The 16,546-nt window shown below is 45.6% G+C and overlaps 1 protein-coding gene across 1 annotated transcript in view; it reads right to left on the bottom strand.

Moving 5' to 3' along the window:
* Positions 1 to 7,370: 7,370 nt before the first annotated feature.
* The window catches only part of PSMB2 (proteasome 20S subunit beta 2), a 32,365-nt gene continuing 23,189 nt past the window's right edge, over positions 7,371 to 16,546 (bottom strand). Inside the window, exons 4-6 of the mRNA XM_028738921.2 lie at positions 11,871 to 12,033; positions 8,737 to 8,786; positions 7,371 to 7,594 (exon numbers count right to left, since the gene is read on the bottom strand). Of these exons, the coding sequence (XP_028594754.1) occupies positions 7,487 to 7,594; positions 8,737 to 8,786; positions 11,871 to 12,033 (321 nt within the window). The 3' untranslated portion in view covers positions 7,371 to 7,486. The remainder of the gene's footprint in view (positions 7,595 to 8,736; positions 8,787 to 11,870; positions 12,034 to 16,546) is intronic.

Raw genomic sequence — 16,546 nt, 5'->3', positions numbered from 1 at the left:
GCCCAGCAACTCCCCCTCTCCACAACAGCATCTTAAATTAAATAACCAAGCCAAAAATATGTCTGAGTTACAGGAGGTCCAGGTTTCTTCAAGCAAGTGTTAATAAAGGAAATAAATACAAACGAATCAGCGCTGAAAGTATATTTTTTTGTAAGTCTTGTTAGTCAAAGCCAAGTACCACACCATATCATTCCATTTGCAAATAGTGTATCTGCCTGGGTCTTTCGCAGCTGCCACAAGAATCTGGTTTATCAGATTATTACAAGAGAGATTCTTGCTGCACTCTCTGAATAACGAGAGCAAATTAATCCTGGTTCCATTTCAATATCTCTGGGAAGGATGGATACATCCATCCAAGACTCTTGCAACTTACTAAGAGTACACCTACTGAAATCAATAGGCAGGACACAGAGTCATAAGAAGCTGCCGTATACGGAGTCATAACTTTGGTCCATCTAGCTCAGTATTGTCTGTACTGACCAGAAGTGGCTCTCCAGGATTTGAGGCAGGATGAATCGCCCAGCTCTGCCTGGAGAAGCCAAGGATTGGACTTGGGGCCTAAGCCTTCTCAGTGGCGGACTTTAGGGTCTAAAATTTGGCAGCACACCGTGCAATGCCAAAATTTGCAACACGAGTTCCGGCCATGTCAGTGATAACACATTTTGGTTTACGGAATTTTACTGCAAAAATGTTTGTGTATGTGTAAAGCAGATTACTTGCATAACTGACGCTAACATAAGATTTATTACTATTTCCCCCCCAAATTATTATTTCATAATTAATACGGCCCAGACACTGGCGGGGGAAGAGGAGTGCGGGGGGAACGCACTGCCCCCAGCAGCGCGATCCTGGTGGGGTTCCATCACGGCTGCCCCCCGCCCGCACTGGGCGCCACGCTCCCACAGGTGGCACACCCTACCCCCATAATGCGCACCCCGCCCCTGCGGGTGGTGTGCCACGCCCCCAGGACGCACGCCAGCCCTGCCCCCGGCTGCTCTCCACCCCCGTCCCCTGGTGCCAGAGCATGAAGCATCGCCACTGGGCCCAGAGCATCATAATCCTGAGACCACTCATGGAATCTCAATCCATGTGCACCCACCTCAACGAGGGCACGAGATAGCAAATGACGTGGTATTTTGTAAGCAACTTTGAAAGATACAAGCTTCATTCCCATCCCCATGCTCTGCTTGAAACATGAAGTGGAACAGTCCATTATTTTAATTTATTGAGATCTAGCTCCTGGTTCTGAGTGCTGCCCACACAATTGGACCACTGTTAACCATTAAAACAAATGTAGCCGTCTTCCAAAATGGGAACTGACATTTTAAGGCATTTGGTTCGGTGCTAATGTGCCATTAGGTAGTTATCCAATAAGTGCATTCATGTCGCTTAACTCGAGCCAGCTGTCTGTGGCGCAGAGGAAACTCTCGAATGCGCTGGCTTTATTTATTTATTTTTTTCCTTGCTCATTTTAAAAAGTAAAAACAACACAAAAACAAAGCAGAAACCTATACTGAAATTGCGGGTATTTGCTACTTCCCAAGAAACCGCTTTTCTTAACAGAGCTCTGGACAAGACAGGGCCGTTGTTCATGATGCAAATCAAAAACCTTTTTGACCCATGCAAATCCAGGCAGGAAGGCTGCAGCCACAGGGGGCTAATGGGGGCTTGAAGCCCCAAGGGGAAATCAGACCCCCTCCTGGAAAGATCTGGTTTCATTAATGAAGATCCTTCTAAGACTTTTACTTGTGGAAACTTAAGGGAAAGCATGCAAATGTTCTACTCCAGCCTCCACTGGTCCAGTGACCTCCAGATGGTTTGAACTACAACTCCCATAAGCTTCAGCCAGCACAGCTGAAGGCAAATGGAGCCACCATTTGCACTAAGGTATGCAGCCCCCGTCATCTAGCCCCATATATTATGGTTGCTTGAATTATGTTTGGGGCACAAAGCCCAGCCCCCTTGCCAGTGGAGGGGATATACAGCCCCTCTGACTTCTGAGCTTTTATCACATACTTTCAAGCTCGTGCCTATGGGCATAAGGACTAGAAACTATTTTTAGAAAACAAAAACAGCTGATTTTCAGATGCTGAATGCTGCACCCAACACTAAATCTCATGCTCAAGCTTCTCAACAAGTGGAAGTGGAAGGATCTGGGCATAGGGGACAGGAGGGAGTTGAGCTATAGCTTTGGGGCTCAGTCCTAGGACTCCACTGCTGCCAAGCTACATACTGAAATTATACACCAGGAGTGGGGAAGCTGTGATCCTCTAGATCAGGGTAGCCCAGCTTTTCATCCAAAGCGGGTTGCTAGAGTACTTGGACATGGAACCTGCAGGGCGCACACTGCCTTGTCAAGGAGCAAGGTCAAAGTTTGATGCCCCTCCCAGCCCACATGCTGCCTTCCCAAATCCACCTGAGAGGCACATCAGGCTATGGGAAGGGGACGTGAGGGCTCTGGCAGGGTCCTGGAGCCCTTCCACCTCCTTCCCAAAGCTGGGAAAGTGCTAACTAAGCTTTGAGAAGCAGGTGGGAAGCCTCTGGGACCCTCTCAGAGCCCTCACGCCTCCTTCCCAAAGCCCAGCACCTCATTTACCCCAGGCTTTGATAAGGGCTGGGAGGGATGTAAAATGGTGCCCAGGGCCAATAGAAAAGGCCTCAAGGCCCTGCTGGCTGGGGCTGATGGGAGTCCAACAATATTGGAGGGGGGGGGGAGAGTGCAGGTTCCTCAGGACTGTTTTACATGTCATTTATTTTATCTTTAAAATCAACCCATGCATGGTCTTTTTATTTTTCATTTTCTTCCCCCTTAGGTTTATAAACTTATTGTTTATAAAAATACCACCACCACTGAAAGCTAATCAGTCACGGGTGTGTGTATGAGAAAACCCAGGTACTTCATTTGAATTCTTCCTAAAAATATAAATATAAAATAACAAATGATGAAGCTCCTAGAAAAAGTGTCCCACTGATGACTCTGTTTTGAAAACCCCACCCCCTCTGCAAACTCTTTTGTTCTGTGGCTTAAAGTGGGACCCCTTTTCATTTTATTCCAGAGGCTGCCACTCTGCCCTCTTCCAACACAGCCTCTCCTATCTCCCCTGTCAGTGGGGGATTCAGTGCTTGTTCCTGTGCCCCGAGGCAGAACATATGCTCCCTTCTAACCCAACTCCAACCAGTCTGTTTGGGGGCGGAATCATTAATAAACATACAACTATCACCTGCCTGTGGAGGAGGACTAAGCATCAAAAAAGCATATATATGTATTCCATGCACATCCATTCTGCTGGTGATAGTTTGCAGTGGAAAAACCATCCTAGGGTTTTCATTTATATGTATGTGTTAGGGATGACTGGGTCCGTCAATTTCAGTTTCTCCTTTTTCAACTCCTAAGTTCTCCACATTTGCAATTTAAAAAAACAACACGTCCTCATAATAATCACGCAGCATTTTAGTGCAGATTTCTTAGTATGCAATTTTGCTTATGCTATGCACATTTTTGCAATGCAATTTCCCCTTACATAATACATTTTTGAATTCTGTTTTCACAGAACATGCATTTTTATGCACACTTAACCCTGGTATATACAATTTTGTTCACATTTCCAGGTTAGAGAACTGCATCACAACAATCAGAGAAGTATGAATTTCAAAGGATGGCTGTGCTTCGATGCACGTGTTGTCTCAGAAAGTGCGAATTAGGGAGGTTCACTTCTAAATGCAAATGGAATCAAATTTGGGGTAAAGGCCCAGCTCCCCCAAGCTGCAGGTAGCAGGAACAGAGCCAGGGACCTTCAGCACACTTTGGGTCCTCTCCTAAGACGAGGGCTCCATTTGAGCACATGGGCTCCTCTGGGAATGGAGTCCTGACCAGAAACCAACTGAGACTTTACCGTGCGCGTTGTGCTTTAGGGCAGAGATGGGCAGTTGGCAGATCAGGGCCAGGCCTGTCCCACGTGTTATGGACCACCAGTGTTCACTTTCTGCCCTGTCCTGTTTGGACTGCCTGTTTCCTTGCCTGATGCAGCCTTCAGGCAGGACACATCACTTTACAATGATAGACAGGCAGTAAATTCAAGACAGGCGAAAGACATCTCTCTTCGCACAGTTCATAGCTAACCTGCGGATGTAGAGATGGCTACCACTAGCTCAGATGTCTTTAAAACAGAACTAGACAAATTCATGGAGAGAGACTCTCAAGTTCTGAGAAATTGGACCAGGTTGGACTTTGGTTTGTTCAGGTTTGCTCCTTCTTATGCAAGACACTAAGAATACAAAATGCATATGTAGTACTAAAGAATCTCCCTCACTTGGTACCCGACATGGGGGAGATTTACAGGTGAGTAGGTGGCCCAGGGAAGTTAAGGATACCTTAGGGTTCCAACGTCAGCCAGCGTCTTCACAGTCCAGGGTCTCCATCTATAGATATCCTATAGGGGATTTCACAAAGGAAAGGCAGTTCTGATCAGACAGGCAGCCTGCTGTCTACTCATAAGCACATCAAGCCTTATACCAAGTCAGATCATTGATCCATCTAGCCCATGATTGTCAGTAGTGACTGACAGCAGCTCACTAGGATATCGACATCACTAGTTCTTACCTGGAGATGCATGTGACTTTCTGCTTGCCCTTCTCCAATGAAAGGGTTCTGTTTACACATCTCAAATTCCCATGTGGCTCTTAGCTCTCAGGTTGGCTCCACCCTGTCTTTGGCCAAGTGTCTAATAAGGCTCCTGTCACTTTCTATCAGCCATGCTGGTCCTCTGCTGTATGGGCAGAGAGTTCTCAACACTGAAGCCACTGGTACATCTCTCAATCAAGAGGTGGGATGACTTGGCTGAACTCAATGCAACTCAAGCACCACATAAAAACCCATCACAGCTACTCTTAAGAAACTATGAACTATGAACATATGCCCCGGATTCATAAGGAACTAGGTCTCTGGCTCATTCAGCCCTGTATTTGCCCACTCAGATTGGAAGCAGCTTCCCACACTTTCAGACCGACATATTTTCTACCTTCCTGTTTGCCCCAATAAACACTTAAAATACTCCTGGCAGCTGATCTGATACCATGCTTTGGCCAGCCTCCAGGGGGCAGCACTCCATAAAATTGCCAAGACACCCAACTACCGTAACCCAATCCACTCTCTCTTACCTCTCCATCCTGGTTTTATGTATTGCTAAGGTTGTATTTGTTATACTGATTTAAGCAAACAAAAAACCCAACAAACTGAAATAAAACTGCAATAAACTAATTTTAAACTGCAATAAAATAATTTTAAAAAATGGGAAGAAAAGTTTCGTAAAACAACTTGAGCCCAAGCAGGATCTTAGGAAGCTGCCTTTTAGTGAGTTAAGACAACTCAGCCCACCCAGTCCAGTACTGCTTCCAACAACTGGATGTAGCTCTTACCCGCCCTACCTCGAGATTTCACATTTCCCTGGTTTTCCAACATTAATTTGAACCAGCACTGGGGTGGATCTATAAAACAAACCAGTAACTGCTGAAATCTTACAACACACCATCAGCCCAGTGTAGCAGCTTCTATTATTTTCAGGCTGTTATCCAGCATGTTAAGGGTTAAACAACACCTTTGCCATCCACCTTCCTAGATTTTACACTTCATTGTGATAGTCTTCCAGGAGCACCACTTCAGGTTGGGGAGCTGTATGTTTGAATGCTCCCTCTTAGAAAACTAATGAAGTCATCCCTGCATGCACAAAAGTTAGAACAAAGCCTTTTCCCCTGAAGCTGCTGGTACGTACTATATATAGGAGTAGGAAACTTGTGGCCCTCCAGGTACTTCTGGACTGCAACTCCCATCAGCCCCAGCCAGGCCAGTTCATCCAGGATAAGGGGAGTTTGTTTTCTGAACCCCTGGCCTACCTGGCAGCAAGTCAGTACACCAAGCCCAAAGGTCTGGAAACGAGGTCTAGGGTCAATCCAAGTAGGCCAAAGTCCCGTAGCCAGGATGCAGTCAAACCTGAAGCACTGTCCCACAGAGGTCCAGGAACACCCAAATCAAGATCCATCAACATGGGCAATTGAGCAGAAATAGCACCTCAGCTCTGCTTCCCTTTTGTACTTTGCCTGCTGATTGTAGCATCTGGGCTTGATGAGGCAGCTGACCCTCACTTGTTCCTACTCCAGCTGAGAAATCACAGCCATCTCCCAGAGCTAGCGAGCCCCACCTGGCCAGCTAGGGAGTTGGGCTGTGGGCCCTTGCCTGCCTCAGCCTCCTGGAGAACTGCTTTCTATACCTCAAAGCCCACCGTGTTCATGGAGACAGGGGCCTCTCTGGCTCTGGGTCCTGTGCACTGACCATCTTCTCTTCATTCTCCACCCCACTTCCTACACCAACCTCTCCTTCCCCATCCCCAGCTAGCCCCAGTGTGTCCTAATGCTGGCTACCATGACCCTCTTCCCCCTCCCCGTTGTCCTGCCAGTTCATGACCACTTGAGTCCAATACTGACTTAGATGGATCAATGGTCTGATGTGGCGCAAGGCAGATTCTTCTTCTTCCTGTTCTCTGAATATGCATCTAGAAGACAGGAAAAGAAGTTAAAAAAAGGGAGAACCAAGCTCTCAATAATATCCATTTTGAAAACACTGCAAGCCAGCCTTCCCCAACCTGGCATCCTCCAGAGGTTTGGGACCTCAGCATGCTGACTGCGGCTGGTGGGAGTTGTAGTCAAAAACTTATGGAGGGCACTAGGTTGGGGAAGGCTGCTGTAAGGGAGCAACTGAGGAGCATTTTTGCCTACAGTGTTTTCAAAAACGATGTTTTAGGAAACCTAAAAGGAATGCCTGTTTTGGCCAAAACTAGTTGAGCATTAATAAAAAGTCCCAATATTCCTTTCTTTGGCATCTTGAGATTGGTCCCACCCCCCTTTTGTATTTTTCACCTGATGCTGCCCATTTTGTGTGTATGAATTTGTATCTGCCTTTTGTGTAACATGGAGCACCATCAACACTTCGGTTTGCACTGGATAAAATAAAGTTTTGGAAAAAAAGTTTTTCAAAAAGCAAGTAAGCAAGCCAAGCCTGTGAACTAACACTCTCTCTCTCTCTCTCTCTCTCTCTCACACACACACACACACACACACACACACACCAGTGAGCCAATACAACCTTCTACAGTGGGTGGAGAAGGGAAACTACCATGGAACCTTGCAAAAGAGCCATTTGAATGGCATGTCTCAATGAAACTCATCTGCTGCCAGGTAAAATCCCCAACCTGTGGCTCAAGCCGTGGGCAGACAGCACAGCCAAGACTGGTGATGGGAGGAGGAGATAAAAAGGTACTATTCACTGAAGAGGTATCTTGCCCCTCAATTTGTTCGTTTCGGAGAGAATGGAGAGAGAATTATAACAGAAGATCTTTATTTGTATTTGCAAAAGTGCAGTAAATGAACTCTGGATTTCAAACAAGTAAAAAACAAAAAAAGCCAAATGGAGGCAGGAAGAGGAAAGTCTGGGCATTTAGGCCTCTGCTGTCAAGAGTGGTATATTAGTCACATCGTGGATGCCATCTTTATCGATGAATCGAGCATTGAATGAAGGCAAGTTCAGGATGAAGCGTTTCTGAAGCTGTGGGAAACAAGAGTTGTGTTTACGTTAAATGTTTTTAGAAAGTCACCTAAATGTTTGCAAGAACTCTCAGCAGCCCAGCACTGTCTCATTTCCTCTGTGTGAGCAGCTGGCAATAACAAGCACCCAACTAAGAAATCCAAAAAGTTTGAGCAAAATGTTCCCTGTGAAAGTTTACCCCTATTCTTAGGGAGCTATCATCTATTGCGGGGAGAGGCAGAAGTCAGGCAGAGATCACCATGTGATTTGCAATAGATTGCAAGGGCTTTTGACTTCTACTAAGTAAAGCATTAACAAGTAAATAAATAGACATTTTATTACCATAAATTTGTATTTAGGGCCATTAACACAGAAGGAGGGCAATATCACACGGAACGTCCTCACTCTCAAGGAGAAGGGGCAAACAACAGACTTCAGAATAATGGCTCCTGTCCCCATCTTCTCTCCTTTCCCTCAGCCACTCAGGCAAACAACAGGTCTCAAAATTGTCCATTCTCAACCCTTACATGAAGGTCACCCGAACAGATTTTTTTTTGCTGGGGGGGGGTTGGGATCCATGCCATTGCTCACCTTACACTAATCACTTATCTCTTAGCTTCAGTGCTCCTCACCTGTAAAATATGGGTACTAGTTGCCTGCCTTCGTGCATCTCTTACGTCAAGAGTTGCATGTTAGAATCAATGATCTATATAGTAACTCTAATGCAGATCTGTCGCCCCTGGAAGGTTGTTCAGAATGAAATGTGGCCCTCAGGCTGATAAAAGTTTTCTTCCTCTAATTTAAAGTAATGATGATACCATTAAATGTATGAATTGGACAAAGAGCTAAGCCCTCCCAAAAGGGGCAGAAGGATGGGTTATCAATATTAATTGTGGAAGAACCAGAAATTTAAAATGTCAACAATTCTAAACTTTACTACCTAAACATGAAGTAAACTAAGATGGTTGGGGTGGAGAGAGCAAGGAATGCTTATTCTCCACTAACCAATTTCACATCTGGCTGCTCTGTATTTATTTCCCCTTGTGGCAAGAATAATTTTTTTAGCGGGGGAGATGTAGCAGGAGAAGGAAGGGGGAGAGTTAAATCACTGGCCAAACAAAGGCAACCAAACATTAGTCTCCTGGGCAAGGCAGGTCACTCACCTCCTCGAGACATTTCTTGAGAACCTCCAATGCTTCTTCACGGGTGATACCTGCAGGAGGAAAAGAGAGCACCACAGACAGCTTTAATTAGCCGCCAAGTCTCCTGGCCTCCTAAAAATCTCTCTGATGAAGTCCGAACAGCTTTTCAGTTGTGCACAAAGGAACGAAAGGCTCTTTCCCAGCTCTGAGAAAACTCGTTCCACATGTATGAAGGATCACCTGTGGCCCAGCTCCCTTGCCCAACGAGCCGTCAAAAATCGATTTGTTCCACCCTAACGGGAAGCCGGGCAGAATCCCGCCTCCCACGGCCAGGGGCTCAGGCGCTGGAAGAGCTGGGCTACCTCAGCCTTCTTGAGCTTATTACCACATTAAATCAGCTCCATCTGTCCACAGCCGGTTGCAAATCACTCAAAGGAGTGTGTGTGCATGTGTAGAGGGGGGGGGGGTCAGGAGGGCTGGGCTTTAAGCGCTACGTTCCCTGTTGGGTACTGATTTTTAACAATGGAAATGGCACGTGTGAGAAGTGCCCCAGCTCTTCTCACACATTAGAAGAAATGGTTTGCCCATGCTTTTGGGTGGGGCGGGCGGGAAAGAGACAGCAAACTGTCAACATGTTAGGCTGGGGGGGACATAATTCTGCTGCCACCAATCATGGGGGGTTAGTGGAAGGAGACCCGTTTAAAATGAAATTTTAAGGAAGCAGAGAATCAAAAGGCAGAATTTGCACACTTCCTGCTTCTTCAAGGCTGGTCTCCTATCAACAGCTGGTCACAAATATTATTTATTAAATTTGTATCCCACCCTTCTTCCCAAAGGAGCCCAAGGTGGCAAACATCAACATATTAAGACAATGCCATTTAAAATAAAAACATATTTAAAAAATCTAAAACATGTAGTGCATCTAAAAACATAAAAATATTAACAAATATTTTCAAAGTTTGTCAGAATTTCCATTTTGCCCTCTAAAGTTTGAATACAAAGCTGCCTCCGCTGTTAGAGGAAGTAAGTAATTGTCAGTTGCTGGGAACTGCAGAGGGGAGAGTTGCATTTGCAATCATGTCCCGCTTGCAGGCTTCCCATAAAGGCATCTGGCTGGCCGTTGTAAGGACCGGATGCTGGAGCAGTTAGGCCTTTGGGCTTGATCCCGCAGGGCTCTTCTTATCTTCAGATTCAGATCTACAGCATGAATGCAAAATTCTAACTCAAAGTTTTGGAATTAGAGTGCATTAAACTTGCTGCCTTTACAGGCGTCGGCTATGTAACAACTGTCCATTCTCACACACATTCTGCGCTACTGCAGGTTAACCACTAGCTAAATGGCCATTCTCTTTACCACTTCAGATGTTGCAGAGATCAATGACAATGATCTCCAGGGCAATCTGTTGGTCTTCAGCACTGTGCAAATGGGTTTTTTTGTTTGTTTGTTTTAAATGAGAGCTTGATTTTGTTTCCTCCAGCTTGAGGAAAAGCTCAAGCGTACAAATGCTTTAAATGAAATAAATGAATAAAGTCAGATACTAAATACCACTGCATGTCAACCATCAAACACTATCAAATACTAAAATCAAACATCTTAAGATATCAAGTGGAAATAAGAAAACATTCAACATCAACAGTCGTAGTAAAGTGGTGTTAAGTTGGGGGAGCAAATTAGTATCAGAACCACTCAAATTATATTAACTGCCAAGGAGGAGATACTGAAACCCTCATCAAAAGATTGTATGTGTTTGTGCATCTGCACACTCATCACAGAAGTACCTGAAGAAGAAGAAGAAGAAGAGTTTGGATTTTCACTCCCTTTTAAGGAGTCTCAAAGTGGCTAACATTCTCCTTTCCCTTCCTCCCCCACAACAAACACTCTGTGAGGTGAGTGGGGCTGAGAGACTTCAAAGAAGTGTGACTGGCCCAAGGTCACCCAGCAGCTGCATGTGGAGGAGCGGAGACGCGAACCCGGTTCCCCAGATAATGAGACTACCGCTCTTAACCACTACACCACACTGGCTCTCTGATATCTGGATTTTAGAAAATCTGAGCTTCTAGCCCTCATGCAGTTTGGAAATGAATACTGGTAGCATCCATAGAAGACTGAAAAGCCAGGGATGGGGCTAGGAAAGGGTTTTGGCTGTTAGGAAGATCCGACCATTGCATCTCTTCCTGCCTCCTTATCAAGACTGATCCAGAGATTTTTGGTGTTCCAGGCAAATTCAAATTTTGCCACTACTTACCCAAACAAATCTCATTGCATGCCTGATAATCAAGAGTCAACAGAAGATCCATAAAATTTCTGTAACTTAACGATCATACGTTGTTGCTGGGGTGATGCTGCAAAGGTGCCCTTGCAACACCAGTGCTGCCACAACTTACTGGGATGGCACTGGGGTGGTGGCAAGGTCAGGACTGTGTGGGCACACTGGCAGGAGCACTAGACTGGCTCCTCCAAAGCTCCAGCACTGGGCTGACCTTGCTCCTGCCCTGCACCTTCACCGTTAGTGGGAGCAATGCCGGTGCTAGGAGGACAGCTCTGCACTACCACTCTACTGCACCAGCTGCTCCTATCATATTGTGGCCTGATTTTTTTTTAATACTGCAAACTGCTCTGAGACACCCATATGAAGGGTAATATTTCAGCAACAGCAACAGCAACAACACATCATCTCCCAGATTCTTGGACACCAGAAATCTGAACTCAGGTTACAATCTGCATTTCAGCTATGAGCTGAAAAAGCAAATAAATCTCTCTTTCCTCAGGGTGCTTCCCTAGCTAAGGCAGGCTGCCTCATTTGCCTGTACCACCAAGGATGGCCATGCTGCGAGTGATGAGGTTCCTATTATAGTGTGGGGGAATGGGTTAAATCCAGACTAACTTAGTTGTTCCTTACTCCCACTGATATCTGGAGGGTCTTCGGTTTGTCATAACTAATTTTTCATATTGACTGTATTGATTATAAAGCTGTTGTCTCCAATGGTATTTCGTGATATGACCAAACAGTGTTTGGTTATATGGTACGTAACTTGCTGCATCTTATATTGGGTACACAGTTTTGTGAAAGCTACGCCCTAAAAGGCAGCCTAGAAATACAACCATGGGTGGGTATACTACCAACCCCAATCATTTACGATTTTGATGTGCTTACCTGGTCTATAGTAGCGATCAAGGATGCTGAGCGTCAGGAAGGCCCCATAACCGTGGGCTGCAAAGGGAGCTTTAGCCAAAGAGGCCAGGTAATCCATGTAGTAAAGGGCAGGCCCATCTTGCTCATCAAAGCCTGCCAGCAGGAGGTTGACATGATAAGGAGTCTGTAAAAGAAGCAAAAGAAGCTGTTAGAACACAGATCTGGATATCATAGAATGACTTCTCAATATTCTGCATTTTTTCAAAGCACGAAAGAGAGTGCCACAAAGGGCTAACTATATTGGGACCAAACTGTGTTTATGATGTTATTCAATTCTCTGCAGTCATCAGACCAAACATTTATGAATGTGCAACTAGTCATTGGTTTTAGTTTTTTTAAAACAACAACAATGTATAAGGATGAATACATCAGCTAAGTACGCTGTGTCAAGAATAACATCACAGGCAAAAGAGCTGCAAACACCACAGCGTCGTCTTCAATTGCTCCCCCCACAGAATGCAACCATAATATTTTCTGTTGTACGTGATTTAGAAACTAAGGCATTAAGTAATACAAAACTATTAAATCAAATAAAATCAAGGACAAGACCTCTGCCGACAACTACAAACTGCTGTTGAGCTGTCACAGAGAAAGTTTGTGGGCCCCACCCACCACAAATTGTCCAGGTCAGTTCTTAAGTACCGTCTTAAGACGAAATTGGAGCAGTAGACAGAGATATATAAAATAAAAGGGATCAATTTAATTGCTTTAGAATTCAGGAACAGAGCAGGCAAGTAATAATGATTCAGGCTTTTCCTATTCAAACTGTGTTTTTATTCTGTGTTCCACCTTGCGATATATATGAAAGCATGGTTTATAAATATTCAAATAAATAAATAGAGGGAAAGAATGACTGGGATTCACTTCCAATATGTCAAATCACAGCTTTTGATTGTTCTGTTCTAGTTCCGGTTCCCACTCTGCACACTACCAGATGGATGCTTATAAAAGTATCATGAAAGAAACCTCCATACAAGCAAAGGAATTTTTCAAAAGAAGAACACGGAAGAATGTCAAAAGGGTTTCCGAGATTGCAAGTTGCTCCCCAGCTCCAACAACATTGATTTAATTAGCCCATGTTAACACCCCTTATTTACGCCTAAGCATGTTGCACATGCAGAAGCTGGCAAATCAAAGCTACCTCGTAATTGGAGAGTCGGGTTCCGGGCCACAAACGTGGCTTCTAAACACCGACTTCTACCCGAGTCTGTGTCAGATGTCAAAGCATACATACATAAATGATGTGCAAACTAATTAGACCCGGACAGCTGTGCGGCACTTTTCTTGGGAATGCTTTTTTGACACAGGCAACTGCAGAAGACATTTCAAGCCCCTTGCCTTAAAAAGTCATATTCCCTCTTCCCTTACTTTTTTTTTTTTTTTTTTTTTTTTTTTTTTTGAGGAGTGGGGAGCTGTGAGTGTATGCAGGGGAACCACACAGTCACTGAATGTGGTGGCATCACACTCCAAATACAAGCTCAATTTACCCACGGTCCTGCTATTAGGCTGTCTGCCTTTCCATGCACCCACTGTTAAGGTACAAATGCGTCAGACACTCCTGAATGATGTGCTGGGGCACACAAACAACACTTGCAAGAAAACTTAACTTGCTGCTAGGTAAAGTTAGTTGCTACGGACACAAGAAGAGCACTGATGGATGATGAGGCACACGGCCCATCTAGTCCAGCATCCTGTTCTCACGGGGGTTAACTGGATGCTTGTGGGAAGCCTGAAAGCATGACCTGAGCACAACATTGTCCCCCAGGTGTTCAGAGGAAGACTGCCTCAAACAGTAGATGAAGTACATTACACAGCAATTATAGCTAGTAGATGCTGATATCCTCCATGAATTTGCCTCATCCTCTTTTAAAACCTTCCAAGAACAGGAGGGCGGGGGACATCTCCAGGTCATAATGTGTCACACACTTGATTGTAGTCGCACATAAAGCTCTCTTCTGCGCCAATGGTGCCCAAAGTCTTTCAAAGAGCAAAATCAGCATGCTGTCTTTATAAAATGGGAAGGAAACACACCACTGCATTTACCCAGAAACGAAGCGCAGATAAATAGAAGCAGTTTCATCAAGGATCCAACAGGCACAAAGTACTGAGACACTGAGACAGGGCAACCGGTAACATCTCTGTATGATTTGACACCACAGCCAGGTCTCCCCTTCCTGGGTGTGGAGGAGGAACTGTGGTATGATCTTTGACTCATTTGGTACACACAATGACCCTGTGAGATGGGCCCAGCCAAGACCACAGCTGTTCCAGCAAGTGTTGTGACGGAGCATGAATTTGAACGTACATTAAATACAGTCGTCACCTATCTATGGGCACCTCAAACAAAACATTCCAAGGCTCACGTGGATTTCAGACTCAAGGTAGGCAACCTGTTGTGGATGACAACTCCCATCACCACATCAGCTCCCCCCGTTGCACTTCCCCCCCACAATAAAACATTGCTTTTTTTGCTTCTTTTCTAAAAGTACACTTCAGAAAGTTCAGCTTAAGGGAAGGCTGGTTAAGAAGAGTCAAACAAGAGTGCATAAAAAGCAACAACAATGCCAACTTGGAGGAGTGGGATTCTTGCCTCTCTACTGCTGGATTTAAAATAACTGCAGTGATTAGGAAGAGCGTGAAATCCTTCAGAATTTACAGCTGAAGGGAAGAGTGGTGACAACCACACCAAAACGCGCACGCACACACAACACAAATTCAGCAATGAGAGGTTGGGGCGGGAGTGGCGGTGTGACATCTGGCGGAAGCCAAAGTCGCCATGGAGGGGAGGGGGACGCAGTGGGCGCGAGGAAGGCATCCTACTAAGCGTGGACAACGAGAGAGGAACTGACAGCCTCTCTTTGGACCCAGGCCAGGCAGTGCCACCTATAATTAAATGTATCATCGTACGGAGCAGCACTTTAACGGGGAAGTGTATAAATGCCTGCCTGCGGGTGGAGGGAGAGAAGCTTTCATTCTGTGCACAAACACAGCAGTCTTTGCATTCCCAGAAGGTGAAGGGGAGGGGGGCGGCAACAAGAGGATCAAGAAACCTTGTTCTGTATCATGTAAAATTGCAGCATTATGTCCTAGAGCTCCTTTGGCCCTTGGAAGCACCTTTCTGGTTTGAGGCCAGGAGCCCCTGGTGCACAAAGCCGTGGACTTTGTTTCCCTATGCTCAAAGCGGGAACTGGACTCAGTTGAGGAACCCTGCATTTTGAGGTGAGGTGAGACGAAGTGTTCGCTTTGTGGTGGCCCAATGGTACATGCAAAGGCATCAAGTAACTGCACACGCTGAAGAAGGCAACAGTGTCCTGTGACCAACAGCGGCCAGCCAGGCACCTCCATGTTCTGTGAGCCTCCAGAGGCAAGAGCCCTTCCCTTCGACTTGCCCTCCAGCCAACTGGCTTTCAAAGCTACAAAGCCTCCAATCTGGAGGTGCAGATAAGATGTCATGGGACAAGCACAGGGTCAGATGCATCCCTCAGGATTCATGGAGTTGTATCTTATGCTAGCTTTACTCAGAGTAGACCTGCTGAAGCTAAGTTAGGTCTGTTAATGTCAATGGGTCTCCTCTGTTGCGGGAGACTGATCAAATCCAGTAGAGTTTAGTTTCTCTGTCTGGTTCTTGAGACCCTCTCAGGTTCACACCCCTCAACCATTCTGCTTTGCATCCTCCATTAGTCTCCATTAGCTTGACTGGAAATGGGTCCTTGAAATTTTGATGCCTCTTGCTTGCCTGGATGGACTCCAGGGAGGACTGTGTGAGCTTGTATAGAAACTAGCCTACTGTATAAAATTTATGTTTGCTGCTCCACTCACTTTTGCCTCTGGCCCCCCTTGCCAATGGCAAGGTAAACAGCAGGCTGAAAACGGTTCCTTACCCCTGCCATAAAACATCGCTTACTACGCCTAAGCTTATTGAGCACACTTCACTCCTCTGAGCTTGTAGTGGGAAGAAACAATTGTGGTTTGTTTCACTCCCAACAAACTGATTTGTAGCCAAGGCTTATTCTTGGCTTACTGATTATGGTTAGTCATGAGATGCTAGTTGGGCCACAGTAGGGTAATGAAGTGTAACATGATGCACACTGCAGCAAAAATTCCCAATTTCACATATATAAACATTGACAGGGTTTAAAGTAGCAACTAATCTGAAAACTGATTTGGAGGTCATGGTGGATAGCTCAACAGAAAATACGAAGTGTCAGTCCTTTAATTTGAATGTCACGTTTTTCTTCGCTTATAAAAGAGCTACATTTGGATCCATTCCAATCGGGATTCAGGCCTCATCATGGGACTTAAAGTGCCTTGGTCGTGCTGGTCGATGATCTCTGGCGGGCTAGGGACAAAGGTGAGAGCTGTTTCCTAGTTCTGATGGATCTCTCAGTGGCTTTTGATACCATCAACCATAACATCCTTCTGGACTGTCTAGAGGGGCTGGAGCTGGGGGCACCATTATACAGTGGTTCCGCTCCTTCCTCCTGGGCCGTGTTCAGAAAGTGGGGGGGGGATGAGTGTTCAGACCTCTGGGCTCTCACTTGTGGGGTGCCTCAGGGTTCTGTCCTCTTCCCCCATGCTTTTCAACATCTACATGCAGCCGCTGGGAGAGATCATCAGCGGGTTTGGGTTGGGCATTC

This window comes from Podarcis muralis, chromosome 7, assembly GCF_964188315.1.
Source record: "Podarcis muralis chromosome 7, rPodMur119.hap1.1, whole genome shotgun sequence".
In the NCBI taxonomy this organism is placed as follows: Eukaryota; Metazoa; Chordata; class Lepidosauria; order Squamata; family Lacertidae; genus Podarcis; species Podarcis muralis.
Note: the sequence above shows the minus strand (reverse complement) of the source record. Positions and strands in the feature narration are given on the sequence as shown.